The sequence below is a fragment of the Chiloscyllium punctatum genome, chromosome 2 (assembly GCF_047496795.1).
Source record: "Chiloscyllium punctatum isolate Juve2018m chromosome 2, sChiPun1.3, whole genome shotgun sequence".
Lineage (NCBI taxonomy): Eukaryota > Metazoa > Chordata > Chondrichthyes > Orectolobiformes > Hemiscylliidae > Chiloscyllium > Chiloscyllium punctatum.
In genome coordinates this window covers 148926120-148949001 of record NC_092740.1, presented here as the reverse complement: position 1 = coordinate 148949001, position 22882 = coordinate 148926120, and the positions used below count along the sequence as shown (strand labels likewise).

The following is a 22882-nucleotide window of genomic DNA, read 5'->3' as shown; positions in this document are numbered from 1 at the left end:
CACCTTCTGTGTGGAAAAGTTGCCCCTTAGGTCTCATTTGTATCTTTCCCCTCTCATCCTAAACCTCATTCCAGATCATCAGTGTAGACTTCATGTGCAAGCACTCACATTTAAGAAGCTCACAGAGTTATCGTCAGTGTTGCTAATGTATATTTTCAGGTTACCGAGAGGAACATAATCCTTTTTGTGGTCATCACCAGTCAAGAGGAGATGCAGGCTAAACCTATCGTTTGGGGCTTGTTTTCCCTCTGGAGCACCCTGGATGTAATCAAGTAGGTAACTGAGCAGCATGAATGATGGTTAGCCTACTGAGTGAAATTGTTCTTCAGCTTTGTACAGAGCAAAAGAAATGTCTGCAGACTGATATTGAAAAAAAGAGAGTTCATAAAGCATAACTTCAAAGTGATGCCTCAATTAGTCTGTTCGTGGCCTCCAAGCAATATTGGGTTATGTTTACTGACCATTGATATCTTCTACTAACAATGAACATTTTGAGGACTCAGCCGCTAGTGTGGCATTTTACTGATACATCACCGCAGCTCTCCACTCCTTTGACTCTGTTTTGGATTTGGGTAGTTCTGCCATCCGTTCTGATCACTAGTCTCACTGAAGCCCTCCCAATCTCCAGCCTGTGCCCATCACTGCCCGATCTCCAGCCAGTGCCAATCACTTCCCGATCTCCAGCCCATGCCCAGCACCTCTCAATTTCCAGCCTGTGCCCATCACCTCCCAATCTCCAGCCAGTGCCAATCACCTCCCGATCTCCAGCCCGTGCCCAGCACCTCTCAATTTCCAGCCTGTGTCCATCACCTCCCGATCTCCAGCCTGTATCCATCACCTCCTGATCTCCATTCTGTGCCCATCACCTCCCAATCTCCAGCCTGTATCCATCACCAAACAATCTTCAGTCTGTGCCCATTACCTCCCGATCTCCAGACTATGCCCATCACCTCCCAATCTCCAGCCTGTATCCATCACCTCCCGATCTCCAGACTATGCCCATCACCTCCCGATCTCCAGCCTGTATCCATCACCTCCCGATCTCCAGACTGTGCCCATCACCACCCAATCTCCAGCCTGTATCCATCACCGCCTGATATCCAGCCTGTATCCATCACCTCCCAATCTCCAGCCTGTATCCATCACCTCCCAATCTCCATCCTGTGCCCATCACCTTCCAGTCTCCAGCCTGTATCCATCACCACCTGATATCCAGCCTGTATCCATCACCTCCCAGTCTCCAGCCTGTATCCATCACCTCCCAGTCTCCAGCCTGTATCCATCACCTCCCAGTCTCCAGCCTGTACCCATCACCTCCCGATCTCCAGCCTGTGCCCATCATCTCCCAATCTCCAGCCTGTGCCCATAACCTCCCAATCTCCAGCCAAGTTGGAGATTCAGAGGTGATGGATACAGGCTGGAGATCGGGAGGTGATGGATACAGGCTGGAGATCGGGAGGTGATGGATACAGGCTGGAGATCGGGAGGTGATGGATACAGGCTGGAGATCGGGAGGTGATGGATACAGGCTGGAGATCGGAAGGTGATGGATACAGGCTGAAGATCGGGAGGTGATGGACACAGGCTGGAGATCGGGAGGTGATGGATACAGGCTGGAGATCGGGAGGTGATGGATACAGACTGGAGACTGGGAGGTGATGGATACAGGCTGGAGATCGGGAGGTGATGGATACAGGCTGGAGACTGGAAGGTGATGGACACAGGCTGGAGATCAGGAGGTGATGGATACAGGCTGGAGATCGGGAGGTGATGGATACAGGCTGGAGATCGGGAGGTGATGGATACAGGCTGGAGACTGGGAGGTGATGGATACAGGCTGGAGATCGGGAGGTGATGGATACAGGCTGGAGACTGGAAGGTGATGGACACAGGCTGGAGATCAGGAGGTGATGGATACAGGCTGGAGATCGGGAGGTGATGGATACAGGCTGGAGATCGGGAGGTGCTGGGCACAGGCTGGAGACTGGGAGGTGATGGATACAGGCTGGAGATCGGGAGGTGATGGATACAGACTGGAGACTGGGAGGTGATGGATACAGGCTGGAGATCGGGAGATGATGGGTACAGGCTGGAGATCGGGAGGTGATGGGCACAGGCTGGAGATTGGGAGGTGGTGGGCACAGGCTGGAGATTGGGAGGTGATGGATACAGGCTGGAGATCGGGAGGTGATGAACACAGGCTGGAGACTGGGGGGTGATGGACACAGGCTGGAGATTGGGAGGTGATGGATACAGGCTGGAGATCGGGAGGTGCTGGGCACAGGCTGGAGACTGGGAGGTGATGGATACAGGCTGGAGATCGGGAGGTGATGGATACAGACTGGAGACTGGGAGGTGATGGATACAGGCTGGAGATCGGGAGATGATGAACACAGGCTGGAGACTGGGGGGTGATGGACACAGGCTGGAGATTGGGAGGTGATGGATACAGGCTGGAGATCGGGAGGTGATGGATACAGGCTGGAGATCGGGAGGTGATGGATACAGGCTGGAGACTGGGGGGCGATGGACACAGGCTGGAGATCGGGAGGTGATGGATACAGGCTGGAGATCGGGAGGTGATGGATACAGGCTGGAGATCGGGAGGTGATGGATACAGGCTGGAGACTGGGAGGTGATGGATACAGGCTGGAGACTGGGGGGTGATGGATACAGGCTGGAGACTGGGAGGTGATGGATACAGGCTGGAGATTGGGAGGTGATGGATACAGGCTGGAGATTGGGACGTGATGGATACAGGCTGGAGATTGGGAGGTGATGGATACAGGCTGGAGATCGGGAGGTGATGGACACAGTGAGTAAATTATTACTTTTGAAAAAATGCAAAGAACCCAGGTGCAGGAAATCAGAAACAAAATCTGCAATTGCAGGAAAAACTCAGCAGGTCAGGCAGCATCTGTGAAGAGAAAGGAGAGTTAACATTTCAGGTCCTCTGGACCAAGTTTGGATTACTTTATGAAGACTGATGCATAATGAAAGGTAATGACTTCACAAAACCACATTTTGAAACATGCGAGTTTTGCTTGTTTCTCTTACAGCGAGGAGGGTCCTGTTTTAAACCGCAATCATTCTGGCATGATGCCAAATGATATGTGGGTTAGCGTGGGTGATGAGTGTTGATCGCTTTCTGTCAGTAAGTTAGGTTTGATAATAATAACGGCTCAAATCTTCTGATGGGGGAAAGGTCTCTGGCTTAACAGACAAGCCTTGTAACCCTGAGAAAGTCCAGAAGTGAGTACATCCTCAGTATTTTCCATGGAAGGTTTCGAGTTCAGGTTAATGGTTCTAGACCATAAGACATAGGAGCACAATTGGGCCATTTGGCCCATCAAATCTGCTGTGCTGTTAAATCATGATTGATATTTTTCTCAATCCCATTCTGCTGCTTTCTCCTTGTAACTCTTGATTCCCTGACCAGTCAAGAACCTCTCTATCCAAGTCATTTCCATAGCTTTACTATGTCCTGCATTGTTATTGCGACGTCTGTGGAATCAGATATCCAGAACCTAGGAGACAGGAGCTGTTGGTGCTTTACCGACTCTGGTCTTAACATAGATTTATCTGATATTTTTAAAAAAACATTAAAGGTTAATTAGGTTTACTAAGAATCCATAGGACCTGAAGAATATGTAAGGCTGATATGAGCAGTCAAGCAGTAATGACAAAGTTGTTTTAAAAGGCCTGCATGATCAAATGTGGGAAGAAGGGAAGTGTACCTGGTTTGGAGGGATGTTCAACACACATTCAGGGAGCTCCTTCAAGATGCCAGTCCCCCTTCCATCTATGCTGCCTATCTGACAGAACCTAGTCCCTCACTCCAACCATCTTCCTTCCCTGAATTTATCCAATGATCTCTTCACAGCCTAAATCCTTATCACTTATCTTCACAGGGAATCATTGGGCTTCCTTGGACGACATCCCAGAATACTGGCAGTGCTCCGTATTGACGTAGCAGGAGCAAATTACTGAAGCTCTGATGAAGAGTCATCGAGACTCGAAACGTTAGCTTGCTCTCTCTCCATGGATGCTGTCTGTCCCACTGTGATCTCCAGCATTTGTTGTTTTCAGTACTGACCCCTGGTTTTACTGAATCTGACCAGCAGTTCCTCCGAGCAGGATTTTGTCCCCTTTCTGAGGCAGGATTCCAAGTAATTTGCCCTTTCAGCCCATCTACTGCATGCTATTGCTGTGGGGCAGCTTTGCATGAAGTGAATTCCAGCCAACTCAGTGGGACATGAGCACTCTGCCTTCTTGTAAATTTAAGCACTATCTCAAGCTTCCAGCACTGAAACAAGAAGTATTAATTGCATTACACCCAATTTCTGTATGCTGTTGTTTATGTCACAAATAAGCCTTTTCCCACAACCCCTAGCCCCTCCATCCAACCCTATCAGCAACATTTAAGAAGCATCTTAAAATCCCAGAGCATAGTAGGCTACAGATGAGTGCAGGTAAATGTATATAGCTTGGTTGGCATAGACATGATAGGTCAAAGGTCCCATTACTATGCGCTATGATTGTATGACTCCATGAGAGTTGGAAGTGGAGAGAGTTAGGCCCCATATTTAGTCAATTTTAAATGCCAGAGAGATTGACTGGCAGCAAATAAAACTTGTGGTCTATTTAGAGTCAAATGGATTTGAGTTAACTTTCTGCAGCAAGTTTAATTTATACGTGCCACTCAGACACAGTGACCTAATGCCATTTAATTACAGTAAAGGTAAAATTGCCATAGTCTTAACAAACTATTGGGCTGCTCTCTCATTTGAGAAAGACAGATAACTGGTGGTGGTTTAACCTGAGGGTCACCACACCTCAGGTGAGGGGAGATGTTGAGAAGGACAGTCCTTCATGGTAATCACAGCCAGCGTGGGTATTGAACGCACATCACTCTGTATTGCAAACCAGCCATCCTTTCATCTGAGCTAACTGGCACTCATGCCTTCCAATAAAAGAAGGACCGTTTCAAAAAACATTCAGCATTCAAAACTATTTCAGCTTCTTTGCTTCCTTCCAGTGATGTGCACAAGCAGCAAAACACTTGGCTTTGGCTGTGATGCTTTACTGCAGTTTACTGCTATGGTGTCTGGTTAACTCTGAATATTCTCCCTTTTCTAAATTTAATTGCATGTCAAGGAATCAAGAAACTGAAGTTGAATTATTTAATATTCTAGATTGCAGATATGCTGACCTTTTGAGATTCATGTACAAAGACATACAGATCTCTCTTTAATATATAAGTCAGCCATTTATGCATTCATTCAAATTCTGTGATATGTGAAAAGCATTTCAAATTCAGTGACAGCATTGATTTCTAATGAAGAACAATTCTGAAACTTGAAAGACTACTTTGTAAAATTGACACTTCAATTACTTTGTAATTAAATGGGCAACCTGTAAAACCATTATTGATTCATCACTGACTTGAGCAAGTAACTATTTAAGAATTTATTTTAAAATAACAACTGTATTATTTCCTTGCAATTACAGGTATCCATATCGCATGTTATCTGTCATAGGAACTGACTTGTATACATTGTCATGGATTCATCATTGCCTTTGGATTCCTGTTTTGCCTTCAATATTGCTGACTGAAGGTATTACTTGCATTCACCATATTACCTTATGTAAACTTGGATGATAATGTTACATAGATTCTATAATATATTTATGTTCTTCTTAATTCTACTTTTTTCCCACTTTTATCACCTATTGTGGTCTCTCATGGAATAATGACTATGCCTCACTAAAGGCAACTTAGACGCACACTCTCAAGGTTTTGCCAATGCAATACCTTCATAAGCCTCTGTTAGAATATATTGTCCAATTCCTCTCTCTTCATATACTCATTGATATTCAAACTTTATGAAAAGTGCGGAACAGGACCACAAAATTCATTTGAAGAGATTATATAACTCTGGGCTGGGTGGAAAGAAGAGGTATCAGCAAAGCTGAAAGTGCATGTCATGTTATATTCACAGAGTCATAGAGATGTACAGCACAGGAACAGACTCTTCAGTCCAACTTATCCATGCTGACCAGATAGGCACAGCAGGTCAGGCAGCATCCAAGGAGCAGGAGAATCGACAGTGCGGGTGTAAGCCCTTCATCAGGAATGAAGCAGATTCCTGATGAATGGCTTATGCCCTAAACCTCGATTCTCCTGCCCCTTGGATGTTGCCTGACCTGCTGTGCTTTTCCAGCATCACACTCTCGACTCTGATCTCCAGCATCTGCAGTCTTCACTTTCTCCTCCATGCTGACCAGATAGCCTAAATTAATTCAGTCCCATTTGGCCCATATGCCTTTAAAACCTCCCTATTCAAATATCCATCCGGGTGCCTTTTAAATATTATAATTGTATCAGCCTCCGCCACTTCCTCTGGCAGCTCATTCCATACACACACTTCATTGTGTGTGAACAAGCTGCTCCTTAGGTCACTTTTGTCTTTCCCCTCTCAGCTTAAACCTATGCCCTCGAGCTTTGGACTTCCCCACCCTGGGAAAAATACCTTGGCTGCTTACCCAACCCATGCCCCTCATGCTTTTATTAACTCTTATAAAGTCACCCCTCAGCCTCTGACACTCCAAGGGAAAATAGCCCCAGCCTGTTTAGCCGTTCCCTATAACTGAAACCCTCCAACCCTGGCAACATCCTTGCAAACCTTTTCTGAACCCTTTCAAGTTACTAGCTTGGAAGACTGCTTCAACCAGGTCTGGGGACGCATTTGTAAATGGTGTAAAGTCAGGGTGATCGTCCTTTCCTGGAGAAACATGGTCGTGTGGAACAAGCTGCCTGCTCATGTGGATGAGTAGCGATTTCATTGAGTTTCCAAATGGACAGTCAGATTTCAGCAGGTCTGTTTCCTATCCACTACAGGATACCTTTATGACCTATAATTTAATTTTTGGGTCACTGACAATGGAAATGGTTGCTGCGCTATATTGGATTCTCTGTCTGCCTCATACAGACTGCTGTGTCCCAATGAAGAACCAGCAGGTTCTTTCTCAGTCAGGCTGGCACATAACATTTGTTCACCCTCTGCCCAGATCCACTAGGGACCCGAATATTTGTGGGTTGCAACCATTCCTGCTCTCCACACTATTTGCCCCTAAGTATTCTGTATTTTTATCTGTTTCTCACCTCTTCCGGGAGATTAGTTAACTCTTGGTTGTGTGCAAAATCTGAGTAACAATAAAATGAAAATGTCCAACAAACCCCTCTGCTCTTCAATGTTGTAAAGAGGAGGGAATTATGCGTAAGTGGCAGAAAGGTTAATTAAAAACAATTAGCTATCGGGACTAATAATGTTTAACTATTTAAACCTGGTTAGCAAATTACTGCGTTTAATTAATGGTGCTGTAGGAATTGTGACTCATCGTTGGGTGGTTTGTGCAGAAAACTAAATTTAAACTCTGAAGTTGTAAGATATGCTATCTCACTGATAAGAATGGCTCATGTGAGTGTACGCATTTGCAATGAAAGCTGATGAGCGTGACTTCAATGGTGGCGGGAAAAAACTGACAAAAACTTAGTAATAATGCTCCTCTTAGCTTTCGATCTGGTGAATTGGATGAGAAAACATGACTGAATTTGAAGACAATGTTGACAGTGTGACTTATTTAATCATAGATACAATCAGAGGAGAGAGCGTCCTCAACAGAAAATAAACAAGACAAGTTACAGGTTTATTAATTGCTGTTGCAAGCACTGACTATGTCTCAAGTATTACTATGCAGTGTGGCTTTCCACTTATTCAGCTGTGCTGTCAATATGATTGCTTTTCAACCTTAGCTTCAGAGGCGTGCTCCACACAAGCATGACATTTCAATTCTCCACAGTCTGGGCCTGTCAAATGAGACTTGTCACACTTAACACTCCATTCAAAGCAGTTTTGTAGCATGGATTTATTTTGACTGGAAACTGGGTGGAGTCTGTCAGAACTCATTTGTGACTCTGAGTGACAAGACTTTCATCCTTTATCTTGGGCCAGAATCTCAATTGGAGCATTGAGAGGTGCTAGGCACTTTTAAAAACACGCTGTTGCTCAGTGCCCAAAATATACAATATGGAATTTATACAAATCTTTTAAACTTAGTTGTGCCTGATGCTCTAACTCAGATTACTGCATCCAGCCTGGGGTAGCTGTCCCTCTGATTTTATTGTGTCCCCCCTCAGGGAACTCCAAATCCTTTATTTTATATTTCTCAAGATGCATGACACAGATTGGCTCATCACGTGGGGTAGTGCAGCAATAAACTGCCTACTCAGTTGAGCTCCCGAAATTACTAATCCATGCATTCATGCGCATTTTTTCATTGGATGTCATCACAATAAATTGGGAAATTAGAAGCCATACAATAACATTACATTATATGGTGTACAAATACCGTAGAGGTACTCGGTTAATAAAACAAAAGCCACAGGATAGTCCTGTACACATGTGCTCACCTTCCTCAAGATTTCAGTGTTGAAGTTACTAACAAGATATTTCTCATTCCACAGTAATTGCCATTTACCAGTCACTGCCGTACTTTGAAGCTCTTGGCACGTACTCCTTTCAGTTACCTGGACCAATTGCTGTCCCCATCCATTTTCCATACGTATTGCAACTCTACTGTCTAATACTTGTTATAGGTAAGTTCCAAATTAATCCTATTTCTAAGTTTAAAGTATTTATGAAAGTAGTTATACAATCAAATCAAAAGCTCAAGTTGTCAGAAAGACAGAATGCTGGTAATTTTACATGCTTATAATGGAATACTAAAAGTGATTTTGAACCCAATTTTACCAAATGTGCACTGGCTGATCTTAATTGTGAGAGTCTTGCTGGATGCATAAGGATCAGTCACCCATCAGGAAAGTCAACGTTTCAGCCATAAGCCCTTCATCAGGGATGAAGGGCCTATGCCCGAAACATTAATGCTCCTGCTCCTCGGATGCTGCCCAACCTGCTGTGATTTTTCAGCACTACACTTTTCAACTCTGATTCTCCAGCATCTACAGTCTTCACTTTGTCCTATCCTTGTGTGTCTTCACAGCCATCAATTCAAAAGGACAATGGACAATAATGTTCTCTGATGCATTCTTACTGGCAATGTCTCAACTAGAGTCGACTTGCAAATCTATCAGTACCATTTTCTCATGCTGTGTAACTCATTGCACCTTTTGAAATGTGGCAGTCTTGCAACTGCCCTCATCAAGAGAGAAAGCTTTGGCAGCTTGGTGGCTCAGTGGTTAGCATTGCTGCCTCACTACACCAGGGACCTGGGTTCGATTCCACACATGGGCAACTGGCTGTGTGGAGTTTGCACATTCTCCCCATGTCCGCATGGGTTTCCTCTGGATGCTCTGGTTTCTTCTCACAGTCCAAAGATTAGATTCCCTCCAGTATGGAAACAGACCATTCGACCCAACAAGTCCACACTGACCCCTCCAAAAAGTAACCCACCCAGAACCATTCCCCTATCCTATATTTACCCCTGACTAACGCAACTAACACTATGGACAATTTGTCATGGCCATTTCACCTGATCTGCACATCTTTGGATTGTGGGAGGAAACCCATGCAAACACGGGGAGAATGTGCAAAGTCCACGCAGACAGTTGCCCGAGGCAGGAATCGAACCCAGGTCCCTGGCACTGTGAGGCAGCAGTGCTAATCACTGAGACACCATGCTGCCCTAATGGTCTACAGGTTAGGGTGGACTGGCCATGCTAAATTGCCCGTAGCATCCGGGGATGTGCAGATTAGTTGGATTAGCCATGGGGAATGCAGGGTTACACGGATAGGGTAGGGAGGGTGGTTCTGGTTGGGATGCTCGTCGGAGATTCAGTCTGGACTCAATGGGCCGAAAGGCCTGCTTTCACACTGTAGGGATTCTATGGCAGTAGGACTGTTTTCAGAAAGGACTGTGTTTTCTGTGAGGATGTAAACCTATTGTGCACATCATCCTTAAAGCATTGTTTGGATGATGATGGAGGCGGTGGTGTATCTTTGTAAAGCCTAATCTGACATCGGGAAGGAGAGGGGCCATGTTAAAAGAAAACCCCAATTGCCTTCAAGCTTCTTGCCACACCCCCCATCCCCCTCCCATTTTCCCCCTTCCTGCAATGACCTGTGGTAGCTGGCTTTTGGAGCTTTAACAGCAGCAATCATTACCACCAAATTACCATCCCACTGGGAGGAATGGCAGACACAGGCCAGCTCAGTCCCTGAGGGCACTGATAGAGTCGTAGAGTCACACAGCATGGAAATTAATCCATTGAATGGCTTCAGGCCACCCTGTGGAAGAGACATGGACATCCCAATGGTTCTGCATGCAGTATTCATCCGTAAGCTATCTTACGTTAAAATGTATTTGAGAACAATGTGAAAAGATTGAATCCAGTTTGAAAATGCATGTCAATACTTTTTAAAAGCAAAATCAATACCTTGCTGCAACCTTCCTAAATGCTTCCATTAACCAGTATTTATGCTCCATTAACACATTTCTCCCCTAATGTCGTCGTTGTAATTTTATGTTTCTTTTTCCATTGTTTAATTTAGGCACATACTGCAGCTGCAGGCACTTTTATGAAGAGCGAAAACTGAACACAAGATACATAAAGAAACTAAAGCAAAACTAACAAATCTGAATTGGTTCCCATATCATTCTCCAGGATCAGGAAAACGCTGCTGTGAATGTGAGAATCAGTGCTTTTACCCCTTGAGTCTGAGCTTACTCAAATGATGCAAAAACTCTTCCAAATGGTTGTCAAGTCAAATACACTGTGATGTTCAATGTTAGGCAATACCACGCAAAATAGGCTGAATCCTAATCCACAAAATATGCTGGATTGGTGTCAGTCAATGGTTAAAACTCCAAAATTCTGAAATTTGGAATCAATCCCCTTCCTGTTAGTTTTAATTCGGACATGCTACAAATCCATTCACGGTCTGCGGGCTTGTCAATTTGATGTTATCATTTTAGCCTTTGTGCAAGTTTTGATTCTTGGGTTTTCCATGCCATTGGAAATCTGAAAGGGATGAAAGTGGAGCAGAACTGAAAGGTGCCTTAGCAGCACTGCTTAATGTTTAACAACAAGTTGTCCAGTAAAACATGCTGCCCATGAATAGGAACAAAATTCAAAAGTTCAGGCTTTCTGAATAATTAGATATCAAATATTCCTGCATTAAAATAAACTGAAACTTAACTGAATATTAATGATAAGCTCGAAAGTAGGCATGCTCTACGCTTGGGTTTTGAACTGCCTGTGTGAAACGGAAGTTGTGAGTGGGTGTGGGTAGACTTTGAAAACAGCGCTCCCGACTGATGGGTTAGCATTCAGAAGCCACTGTGGGATGTGGTTAGATTTTAAAGGTGAGGGATGGGAATGGATGGGTGGGAACTGGAAACCAACATACCTCCAGTGAATGGCCTGCTAAGCTCATCAAGGAGTTTGTTCACAGTTCAGCAAGATAACTTTTCACATCAGAAATCGTGAAACTCAAACACAATCTGGTGCAAGTCAGTGCACAGTCCGCAGGTTCGAAATGGCGAACTAAGTTTTTTGTCGACAGAGCCTTGGACTCATCCAGCATGGAAACAGACCCGTTGTCCCAACTCGTCCGTGCTGACCAGATATCCTAAACGAATCTAGTCCCATTTGGCAGCATTTGGCCTATATCCCTCTAAACCCTTTCTATTCATGTCCCCATCCAGGTGCCTTTTCAATGTTGTAATTGTACCAGCCTCCACCACGTCCTCTGGCAGTTTGTTCCAAACATGCACCATCCTTTGCATGAAAAAGTTGCCCCTTAGTTCCCTTTTAAATCTTTCCCCTCCCACTTTAAACCAATGCCCTCTAGTTCTGTACTCCCCCACCCTAGGAAAAAGATGTTGGCCATTCACCCTGTCAATGTCCTGTGTGATTTAAAATCCTGTATAAAGTCACCCCTCAGCCTTCAATGCTCCAGGAAAAATAACCCCAGCCTATTCAGCCTCTCCCTGTAGCTCAAACCCTCTATTCCCAGCACCATCCTTGTAAATATTTTCTTAACTCCTATGTGTTTAATAAATTCTTCCCTATAGCAGGAAGACCGGAATTAAATACAATACTCTAAAAGTGGCCTCACTAATGTCCCTATATAGCTGCAACATGACATCCCAACTCCTATACTCAGTGCACTGACTAATAAAGCCAAGCATTCCAAATGCCTTCTTCATATAAGTCCTGCCCTAATTTGCTTTTCCAAAAAGCAGCACCTCACATTTATCTAAATTAAACTTCCATCTGCCACTCCTCAGCCTATTGGCCCATCTGATCAATGTCCCGCTGTAGTCTGAGATAACCTTCTTCACTGTCCATCACACCACCAGTTTTGGTGTCACCCACAGATTTACTAATTATACCTCCTGTATTCACGTACAAATCATGAATAATTTTAACAACCAGAGGTTTTTGTGAGAGGTCTGATGCAGATTTTTTAATTGTTTGGCCATTTCTCTGAGCAGTGAGGATGTTGGACTCTCAAACACCTGCCTCCTCTCTTCTGACATGGTGCTGTGCAGGATTCCCTTCACCTAATAATGCTTGGTGTGGAGAACCAGCACAACAAAGGCACTTACACTGAAGGATAACATCACGAGTGGTGCAGATGCAGTGAGCATCCAGGGCTCAGAGACAATATGGATGCCCAGTCCCTGACCCCAAGCTCTATCAGTCAGCTTCAATAATTAGTCAAACCACTCCAGAGACATGATGCATAACTGTGGCAGCTTGCTTGACATTTAAAGGTGACAGTAACATCTCAAAGCGCACAGTTTTCAAGTGAATTTTTCCAACTTTCCCAAAAATGTCAGCAGTGAGAATCGTATGGGAAAGATTTAGTTAATTGTTTCCATAATCATTGTTTGCATTAGAAGTTTTGAAGCCCTATGCTATTTTGAAAGTTTACTGTGTTTTTCTTGACACAATTGCTTGTTTGTTTTTCAGCATGATGTAAATTTATTTATGCAACAGAAGTGAATTAACATTTGATTACAGTAATGTAAATGGCAGAATTCTAGATCTGCGCCACTGTTAAAAATCACACAACACCAGGTTATAGTCCAACAGGTTTATTTGGAAGCACACTAGCTTTTGGACAACCACCTGATGAAGGAGCAGCGCTCCAAAAGCTAGTGCTTCCAATTAAGCCTGTTGTACTATAACCTGGTGTTGTGTAATTTTTAACTTTGTACACCCCAGTCCAACACCGGCATCTCCAAATCACCACTGAACTGTGTCTCACTGTACTTTCATCTGGTTATTTTCTAACAGTGAGTCATAATTGTTAATTTAAGAGTGATACAATTTGTCAGCATTCCATTGAACACTTGCTACTAGATTATTCAGATTTATTTGCTTCCCCAGATTAGTGTTAATTAGAATGGAAACAGTTAAACAACTCTCAGTATTAATCAGAATGGAATTTGGATTAAATAACTAAATGCTGCAAGTCAAAGTCCAGACTTCAGTAACATTCAGAGGCTTGTTCAAAACAGAGTGCCAGTTGACACTTTTTCAAGAGAATTGATGTGAAACAATCCTGGGAAACAGTACTCTTAGTGGATCGTCACTCTTAAAAAAAAGCATACACCTTGATTTATTGATTGGGGAATGGAAGGAACCTGAATTCTGAGATAAAATAGGATCAATGAGGAAGGTAGTGTGGGGATAGGAGAACAATAGATCCTACAATGCATTTATATTGCGACTGTTGGTCCTAGCTAACAATCACAGATTAGGTTCCAGTTGCCAGGACTCTGTTTACATTGCTGGGTTTCTGCATGGCTGGAAATGTAACTGTCGTGTTTAGGAAAGAGCTGTCTGTTTCAAATTTTATATATATGCACACAAAGTTCCCATTAAACAGTTGGATATTTAAATATCTACAAAGTAGATATTGTCTTCTTTTGAGGGGGGCTGGGAGGAGGGTTAGTGGCTGGTATTAGATTTTTTTAGATTAGATTTACATTATAGTGTGGAAACAAGCCCTTCGGACCAACAAGTCCACACCGCCCCGCCGAAGCGCAACCCACCCATACCCCTACATTTACCCCTTACCTAACACTACGGGCAATTTAGCATGGCCAATTCACCTGTGGGAGGAAACCGGAGCACCTGGAGGAAACCCACGCAGACACGGGGAGAACGTGCAAACTCCACACAGTCAGTCGCCTGAGGCGGGAATTGAACCCAGGTCTCTGGCACTGTGAGGCAGCAATGCTAACCACTGTGCCCCCGCGCCGCCCACTCAGGTAGCCTTTATATTGGAGCCCATCATGCTTGAAAACTGCCCAGGAGATCCAATAGCCCTCTTCCACAGCACTTAGTCAACCAGATTTAACACCAAATAAAAACCACAAGAACTGTGGATGCTGTAAATCTGAAACAAAAACAGAAATTGCTGGAAAAGCTCAGCAGGTCCGGCAACACCTGTGAAAAGAAATCAGAGTTAGTGTTTTGGGTTTGGTGGCTCTTCCTCAGAAAGGTTAACTCTGATGTCTCTCCACAGATGCTGCCAGACCTGCTGAGCTTTTCCAGCAATTCCTGTTTTTGTTTCAGATTTAACACCACACTGCCTTAACACTCTATACTGCTGTACCATAAATGCATTAAGCAGTTTCAGCAATTATTATGTATACTGCATCTTTGTAAATGTCTTGCAAAATGTGATGTTAATAACAAATGAGCTATTCAGCTAAGCTAAACTAAAAGGGGCAAGACAACAGATGTATCTGTCTATTTTCTTCTTTATTTTTGCTATGTATTGTGCTATAAACAGGTATTGTTGGACTATAGCTGAAAAATGTGTTGCTGGAAAAGCGCAGCAGGTCAGGCAGCATCCAAGGAGCAGGAGAATCGACGTTTCAGGCATAAGCCCTTCTTCAGGAAGGGCTTATGCCCGAAACGTCGATTCTCCTGCTCCTTGGATGCTGCCTGACCTGCTGCGCTTTTCCAGCAACACATTTTTCAGCTCTGATCCCCAGCATCTGCAGTCCTCACTTTCTCCCATTGTTGGACTATATGCAATATATTGTCATACTACTGGACCAAGAAACCTGGGTTCAAGTCCGACCTGCTTCAGACATGTGTATTATCTATCATCAGGTTGATGGGGAAATATCGACAATATATTGCCTGTTCGTAGCATTAACTGTATTACACTGTATTGTACTTGTTTTAACTAAAATAAAATTGAAGCCAGTAAATAAAATCATTGAAAAGTTTTAAATAAAACCTTGCCCTTATAGAGATTTTTTTTAAAAGACTATCGTTCAGCTTACTTTTCAAAGTGCGTTTTAAACCATGAAGTAATATCATGTGTATTGGAAAGCTGCTCTTTTCAGCAAATAAATTATTTAATTTTGGCAATACCAGGAATACTTTAATTATACAATTAATTTAAATATTTGAATTTGATGGAACAAAGTATTGATTTTTTTTACGAGTGTAAAGATACACCAATACTATATTTTTGTCAAATCTGGATGTTTTAACAAGTTACCCTTCTCTGATGACTGATGAATGTTCATTTTATTTAGCCTTAAAAAAAGATGAGACAGGGTCTAAGTAAAGATAAAACGAGCAGCACCAAACTGCCAAGAATAAATCGAGCTAATGCAATATGCTCCTGAGTCAGATTGACTGAATGATGAGCTAAAATCTCACTATCGAATGCTTGTTTAATTGCCGTTTCGAACTGGTCTGGCTCCAAAACAGCACTATACAATTAGAAAGACACAGAAAGATTGCGCTGCAAGGGCCAACATTTTGAACAAGAGCCATGTTGGACTTGGATTGTGAAATCTGTTTATCTCTCCACAGATGCTGCCAAGGGTCCCTCCAGCATTCTGTATTTGTTTCCGATTTCCAGCACCCACATTATTTTGCTTTTATTCAAGTATTTAATTCAATGCCACTTCTCTTCCAGGTGTGCTCCCACCTAGAAAAAGCTCTGCTCTTCTCTCTGGCATCATTTCCACTTAAGTCTTTCAGCTCATTCACCTTCATTGCTTTCTATTTCCCTCCTCGTGTTTCAACAAATGTTTGCCAAAGCTCACTTTCAGAGTGACACTGAGTGAGTGTCTCTGGATCTGCCTCACCCCACCATGGATTCAAACTGAAGTTCCAACCTTCTCATTTTGAATTCCCAGCTGTTCCTACTGAACCCACCCTCAGAGCTTGCATAACCAGCTGCATATTAGATTAGATTACTTACATTAGATTACTTACAGTGTGGAAACAGGCCCTTCGGCCCAACAAGTCCACACCGCCCCGCCGAAGCGTAACCCACCCATACCCCGACATCTACATCTACCCCTTACCGAACACTACGGGCAATTTAGCATGGCCAATTCACCTGACCTGCACATCTTTGGACTGTGGGAGGAAACCGGAGCACCCGGAGGAAACCCACGCAGACACGGGGAGAACGTGCAAACTCCACACAGTCAGTCGCCTGAGGCGGGAATTGAACCCGGGTCTCTGGCGCTGTGAGGCAGCAGTGCTAACCACTGTGCCACCATGCCGCCCTATTCTTGACCTCTCCATCAGCACTGCCTCATGCTATATCAATGATATCCAGTCCCCTGGGAGTACTGATGCCTCTCTGGAGCCTCACTCCTCCACTCTGACTTTATCCTTTACCTTATCCCACTTCTGTCCAATATTCATGATATTCTTTGACCTTCCCTTCTCTAATGCTGAACGATCTCTACTTAACATTATCCCTTTGTACCCCCACATCATGAATTTTGTGCACATGATGCTGAACTTTTCTCCCTTTGTTTGCTCATGTCTTTGTACAGAGTCCTCTCCCTGTAACCCCCATTTCACCCAGACCCCTCCCTCTGTCCCCTTACCTACACTTGATCTCTTCATCAAGAATTGCTGACCTGACATAGAATAAAATCCGCACAGTGTGGAAGCAAGCCAACAAATGCACACCAACCGTCCAAAGAGCATCCTACCCAAACCTAATCCCCCTACACTATAACCCTGTATTGCCCACGGCTAACGCGTCTAATCTATACATCCCTAAACATTATGAGAAATTTTGCATGGCCAATCCACCCAACCTGCACATCTTTGGACAATAGATCAAAACTTGAGCAACCGGAGGAAACCCATGGAGACACGGGGAGAACATGCAAACTCCACACAGACAGTCGCCCGAGGATGGAATCGAACCTGGGTCCCTAGCACTGTGAAGCAGCAGTGCGAGCCACTGTGCCACCCTTCATCAACCCCCTTAATTTCTGTGGCCTCTTTGCTCACTTCTGTCATCCTATGAGCTTGCTGTTCTCTGTTACCTCAGGTCCAACCCGAACTTTGCATAGAATTCTGAAGAGTCATAGCAGTCTCAATACATTAACTGCTTCTAACTCTTTAAATGCTGTTAAACCTGCTGAATTTATTTAACCCTTTCTGTGTTTGTTTCAGATTTCTGGCATCCATGGTATTTTAAAATAGAATATTAAACCTGTTTCAGGTGGTTGGATCAGCCATGATCCTATTAAGTGTTGCAGCAGATTCAAGGGAGCCAAATGCTTTACTCCTGAGCCTAATGTCTTATGATGGTACATCATCTTTCTGTCTGCAAAGAACAGGGACCTATGTATTAATATATATAACTTCTAGTATACTCAACTTGCCATACTGGAAGCCAGACTGACAATGTTACATTGATTGTCTATGTAATGCTTTGTAAATAGACAGCACTTGTTTATCAAACCTGAATGTGCCAGGTCAGTACAATGTTACATATCATGCTGTCCATTTTGCAAGCATGAGCCTCTTGGGTTATGAACCGATTATAAATTTCAATGCTGGTGTGTTGCTGGGCACATCCCATAGACTGGCAGATCACATCTAACAGTATACCCCTTCGGTTGTTCATAACAACTAAGACCATACCCAGCCAGGTACATGGAGGACTGGAAGAGAAGTTCAAAGTTTACAGGTTGTGAGTGAATGTGAGAGAATGGCAGAATCAAACTGTATGTTATGCGCAAGCCATTCTTTCATCCAGTTCACAGGACAATGACTTGACTAATCGAAAACAACTTGTCTCATTTAAAATTTAAACAATTCCTGGTAGTGAACTGTCAGTCATCAACAACTGGTATACTCATCATGGCAATACCTCTACCAATCAGAGTCCATTTCCTAACCAGTCAGCAGACTCCACTCATACAGTTATTTTCCCTTAATTCTCAGATTTGTTGTGGATTGCAAAATTATATAATGAGTTTTTCAGGGCCAGTGAGGGTGCTTAGAAGTAATTGCAAACTTATTGTCCCTTTAACAACCTAGTCATACTTCATTGAACAGAAACAGCATTAAAGCAGAATTGAGGACGACAATAGAGATAACCAGGCATGGGAAATGAAATAGGGCATCATCTGGAATGGCATAGACCCACATAAACTGACAGCAAGTGTGAGAGTCTGCCCCATGTACAATAACACAGAGCTCCAGAGAGCCAGTATCTAGCTGAGATAGCTGTTAGCCCAAATGGAAGCTAGGAATGGTGTGTCTTCTTTTAAAGAAACATGACAGGTTCTGAGGAGGAAAAGAATAGCCAATGTGAATGATAAATTGCCAGTCTGTTAAATTTCAGAATTCCAGGCTACCGTAGCCTCCTGGATCTTTACTGGATTGTCTAAACAAAATGGAATTTCCCAGAGCTTTCCCTGAATCGGCACTGGATTTTTTTTTTGTTGATTCTGTCAGAACGTTGTATGCCGGCTTAATGGCACTTATTCTTCCCTGATGGTGTAGGCTTGATAGACCATTTTCTGACCCGCATTTAACAGTTTTGTGTGAACCAGAGGAATTGATTGAATTGTAGAAAGGAGTTCCAAACCACAGAGCAAAGAGGAGTGCTGCTCAGCAAAGCCTTACCAGACACCCTGAGGTACCACTCCAGAAACATAAGTGTTGTTCTTGGGTTTTGGCACAATGAGAAACCTCAGGTCATGTCTCATGTGTGATTAAGGAAGATCTAAGTACCATCAATAATTGCTTGGTATAATATATGTTAAAAACATTCCAAATCACCTTGTCTTGTGACTTTCTTGGGATGGAGTGGATGGGGTTGGTGATGGGTACGAGAATATCGTAGGCACAATGCCAATATTTTATAGGCCAACAATCTTTTCCACTAATGAAAGTAGATACACAGGAGAAACATCTATTTGATAAATTAGTTGTGAGATGTTGATGGTTTTTGTTCAATTTGAAGGATTATTATTCTAATATACTAAAGGTATTTCAAATGTGCTTTCAACATTAAAAAAAGCCCAAATACAGAACATTTCCATACCTTTTACACAGATTGAACATGTTCTTTTAAAATGCGTTCATTTACACTTTAGTGCTGTATCACAGCACAGTGCTTGGTAGGCTATTCTCAGTGGGACAGAGAGGGGGACCATAATTGTAATTTTCCCTATTGTTTAGTTCCCAGTTGAAGTCTGGCAATTGGATCTTAGCTGCCCTGCACAATGAATCCAAGAGGCTGATGCAAGAATTCAGTGCATGTGGTGAGTTAGCAGGCCGTTGTGCACTAGATTTGATCACATTTCCAGCCAGCACTGCTGTCGTGAAGAGAAAGAGAATGAAACACTTACATCAGTCCTATCAGGGCAGAGCCTCTGCATCATCAGCAGTGACCTCTCTCACAGCAACACATGGGATTTGGGTCCCTTGTGTTCCCAGGTTAAAGCTTCAGAGGAACTTTGGTGCGGTTCTCCACCACCCTGCTGCGTGCAGTCTCACTGGGATGTGAGAAACCCTCGGGCACTAAGCACCCAGCCATGGCTGAAGAATTCACTGTCACCTCAAGAGAGGTTAAACGCTCAGTGAGGAAACGTTGACCAACACCCAGGGGCTGGTTCTACAATTATGCAACCGCTGGGTGTGATTTTGGCTGGCTAGGCATTTAAAAAACAGCATACCGCCTTCCCATCTACCGACAAACTCAACCCTCACAATGCAGAGGGTGGGAGGGTGTCCATAGGAGCAAAATACCACCATAAGTAAATGAATAAACAGAGGTTAACTGAGTTACCTGCCCACACCATAAAATGGCTGGTGTGTAGGTAGTTGTGTAAGAGCGGTCAACTTGTTTGTTCCGTGTAAAATGACGGGGAGGAATAGGAGGTTCCATTTTCAGGGGGTGCCCTTTGCAGTGGGGACTTTGTAAACTCTACTTCATCCCTCTCGGTAAGATGGACAAACCCTCCCCTGTCTGAATGCTGGACTTCCCTGGGACTGGGTGTCCATTGAGCTTTCCTCCAGTAACACTGCTGGAGCGGCCAACTAATTTGTTTAGGGTGGGACTTTCACCCACCTTTTTAAAAAATTTATTCATTCTGGCAACATACGCTTCGCTGGCTAGAGCAGCATTTATTGATCGTCCCCAATTTTTAAAAAAACTAAGGAAAACCAGCAGAATATATAGTGTTACAGAGTCACACAGCACAGAAACAGACCCTTTGGTCCAACCAGTCCATGCCGACCATAATCCCAAAGTAAACTAGTCCCACTTGTGTGCATTTGGCCCATATCCCTCCAAACCTTTCCAATTCATGACTTATCCAAATGTCTTCTAAATTTTGTAACTGTACCTGCATCCATCACTTCCTCTGGTAATTCATTCCACATACGAACCATTCTCTGTATAAAAAAATCCCCTTCCTGTCCTTCCTAAATCTTTCCCTTCTCACCTTAAAATATACCTCTTAGTTTTGAACTCACTCAAGGGAAAAGACCCTTGTTAAGATCAAATAGTTTTTGACTAATTCGATCGAGTTGTTTTGATGAAGTAATAATTTTTTTTTCCATATTTGTTCTCGGGATGTGGGCATTGATGGCTCGGCCAGTATTTATTGTTCAGCCCCACTTGCCCAGAGGGTAGTTGAGAGTCAGCCCACATTGTTGTGGGTCTGGAGTTAGGTGTGGGCCAGATCAGGTGAGGGTGGCAGATTTTCTTCGCTGAAAATTTGTGAAGCAGATGTGTTTTCCCAGCAATAGACAATGGTTTCATAGTCACCATTAGACTCTTACTTCCAAAATTTTGTTGAATTCAAATTCCACCATACAACACGATTTGAATGCCAGTCCGCAGAACATGACCTGGCCTCTGAATTAATAGTTTGAATTGAATACTGCAAGGTCATTACCTCTCTAAGCAAGTTCCAACAATTCCAATGGTAGGCTTTGGTCCCATTTCTCAAGGATACTGGGTTCTTGGTTTTTGTCAGAGAGGTAATAAACCGCTGGTTAGACTGGTTTAGTACAGAGATTGAAGGGTATTGAGAGGTCTTTTTGTTTTCTGTAAACAGATGGGGCTTCAGGCCAAAGTGATCATGTTTTCGAAGTGACCTGTATAATGAAAGGGTAGTGGCCAGCTATCTAGCTGAGCAGCTCTGTCCAGAACTAGTTAGGAGTTCAACAGTGAGCTGTGTGGAAACAAACTCTCTCTCCTGCCCTTCTAACTTCAACCTGTAAGCATTCGTTCCATTTTTACCGTGTTTTAAAGGAGGTTTGCTTATTGGGACTGTTGTGTATATTCGGAATACCATAATTAAGTCTAGTTTGGATAGACTGAGTTCTGTAGGGGTTCTTTATTCTGTTTTTTGTGTTTCATTGTGCAATTTTGTGAATAAATTTTTGTCTGTTTTAAAACCTAGTCGTCAACCTTACTCCAGGTAATTCTCACCGTACACTTACCAAAACAAATTGCAAAGTTATGGTTTGGGTTCCTGCTCAAGAATGTTTTGAGTGAACTGGCCTAGTCCATAACAGGAGCAAGACTGGTGAAACTTCATTGCACTCCCTCCGTTGTAATACTATATTTCCTGAGATAAGGAGACCAAAACTGCACACATTGTTCCAGGTGCAATAAACGCAAGCTTCTGTACAATTCAAGCAAGACTTGACCACTTCTGTACTGAGATTTTCTTGTGATAAAGACTAACATTAGCTTCCCTAATAAATTGCTGCAAATGCACATTACCCTTCGGTAATTTATTGACAAAGACCCCCGAGTCCATTTACACATGTACACTTTCTAACCTCTCACCATCCCGAGTTGTCCTTGAAATGGAACAACCCATATGCTGTTGGGGTGAGAGTTCCAGGATTTTAAAATGAAGGAATGGTGATATATTTCCAAATCAGGATTATGAGTGGCTTGGAAAGAAACTTTCAGGTCATGGTTTTCCCAAGTATCTGCTGCCCTTGTCATCCTCAATGGTAGTGGTTATGGGTTTAGAAGGTGGGATTGAAGAAATTTGCACTGTGCATGCTGCACATGACACACACCGGTGTTCCTGAGCATCAGTGGGGTGGAGGAAGTGAATATTTGTGAATGTGGTGTTCATAAAGCAAGCTATGTTGTCCTGGATGGCATAAATCTTCTTGAGTGTTATTAGAGATGTACCGAGTGCGGAGCATTCCATTACACTCCTAACTCCTAACCCCCACCTTTTCCTCTGCTACATCGATGACAGTATCGGCGCTACCTCGTGGTCCCATGAGGAGGTTGAACAGTTCATCCACTTTACTAACACCTTCCACCCCGACCTCAAATTTAGCTGGACCGTCTCAGACTCCTCCCTCCCCTTCCTAGACCTCTCCACTTCTATCTCGGGTGACCGACTCAACACGGACATTTACTATAAACCGACCAACTCCCACAGCTTCCTAGATTACACCTCCTCCCACCCTGCCCGTTGTAAAAACGCCATCCCATATTCCCAATTCCTTCGCCTCCGCTGCATCTGCTGCATCCCAGGAGGACCAGTTCCAATACCGAACAAC

General features: G+C 43.6%; 1 protein-coding gene across 1 annotated transcript in view; it reads left to right on the top strand.

Annotated features, from left to right (window-relative positions):
* hacd4 (3-hydroxyacyl-CoA dehydratase 4) overlaps window positions 1–14891 on the top strand; it is a 36580-nt gene extending 21689 nt beyond the window's left edge. The window contains exons 4-7 of the mRNA XM_072590230.1: window positions 160–272; window positions 5512–5618; window positions 8528–8659; window positions 10572–14891. Of these exons, the coding sequence (XP_072446331.1) occupies window positions 160–272; window positions 5512–5618; window positions 8528–8659; window positions 10572–10651 (432 nt within the window). The 3' untranslated portion in view covers window positions 10652–14891. The remainder of the gene's footprint in view (window positions 1–159; window positions 273–5511; window positions 5619–8527; window positions 8660–10571) is intronic.
* The last annotated feature ends 7991 nt before the right edge of the window (window positions 14892–22882 follow it).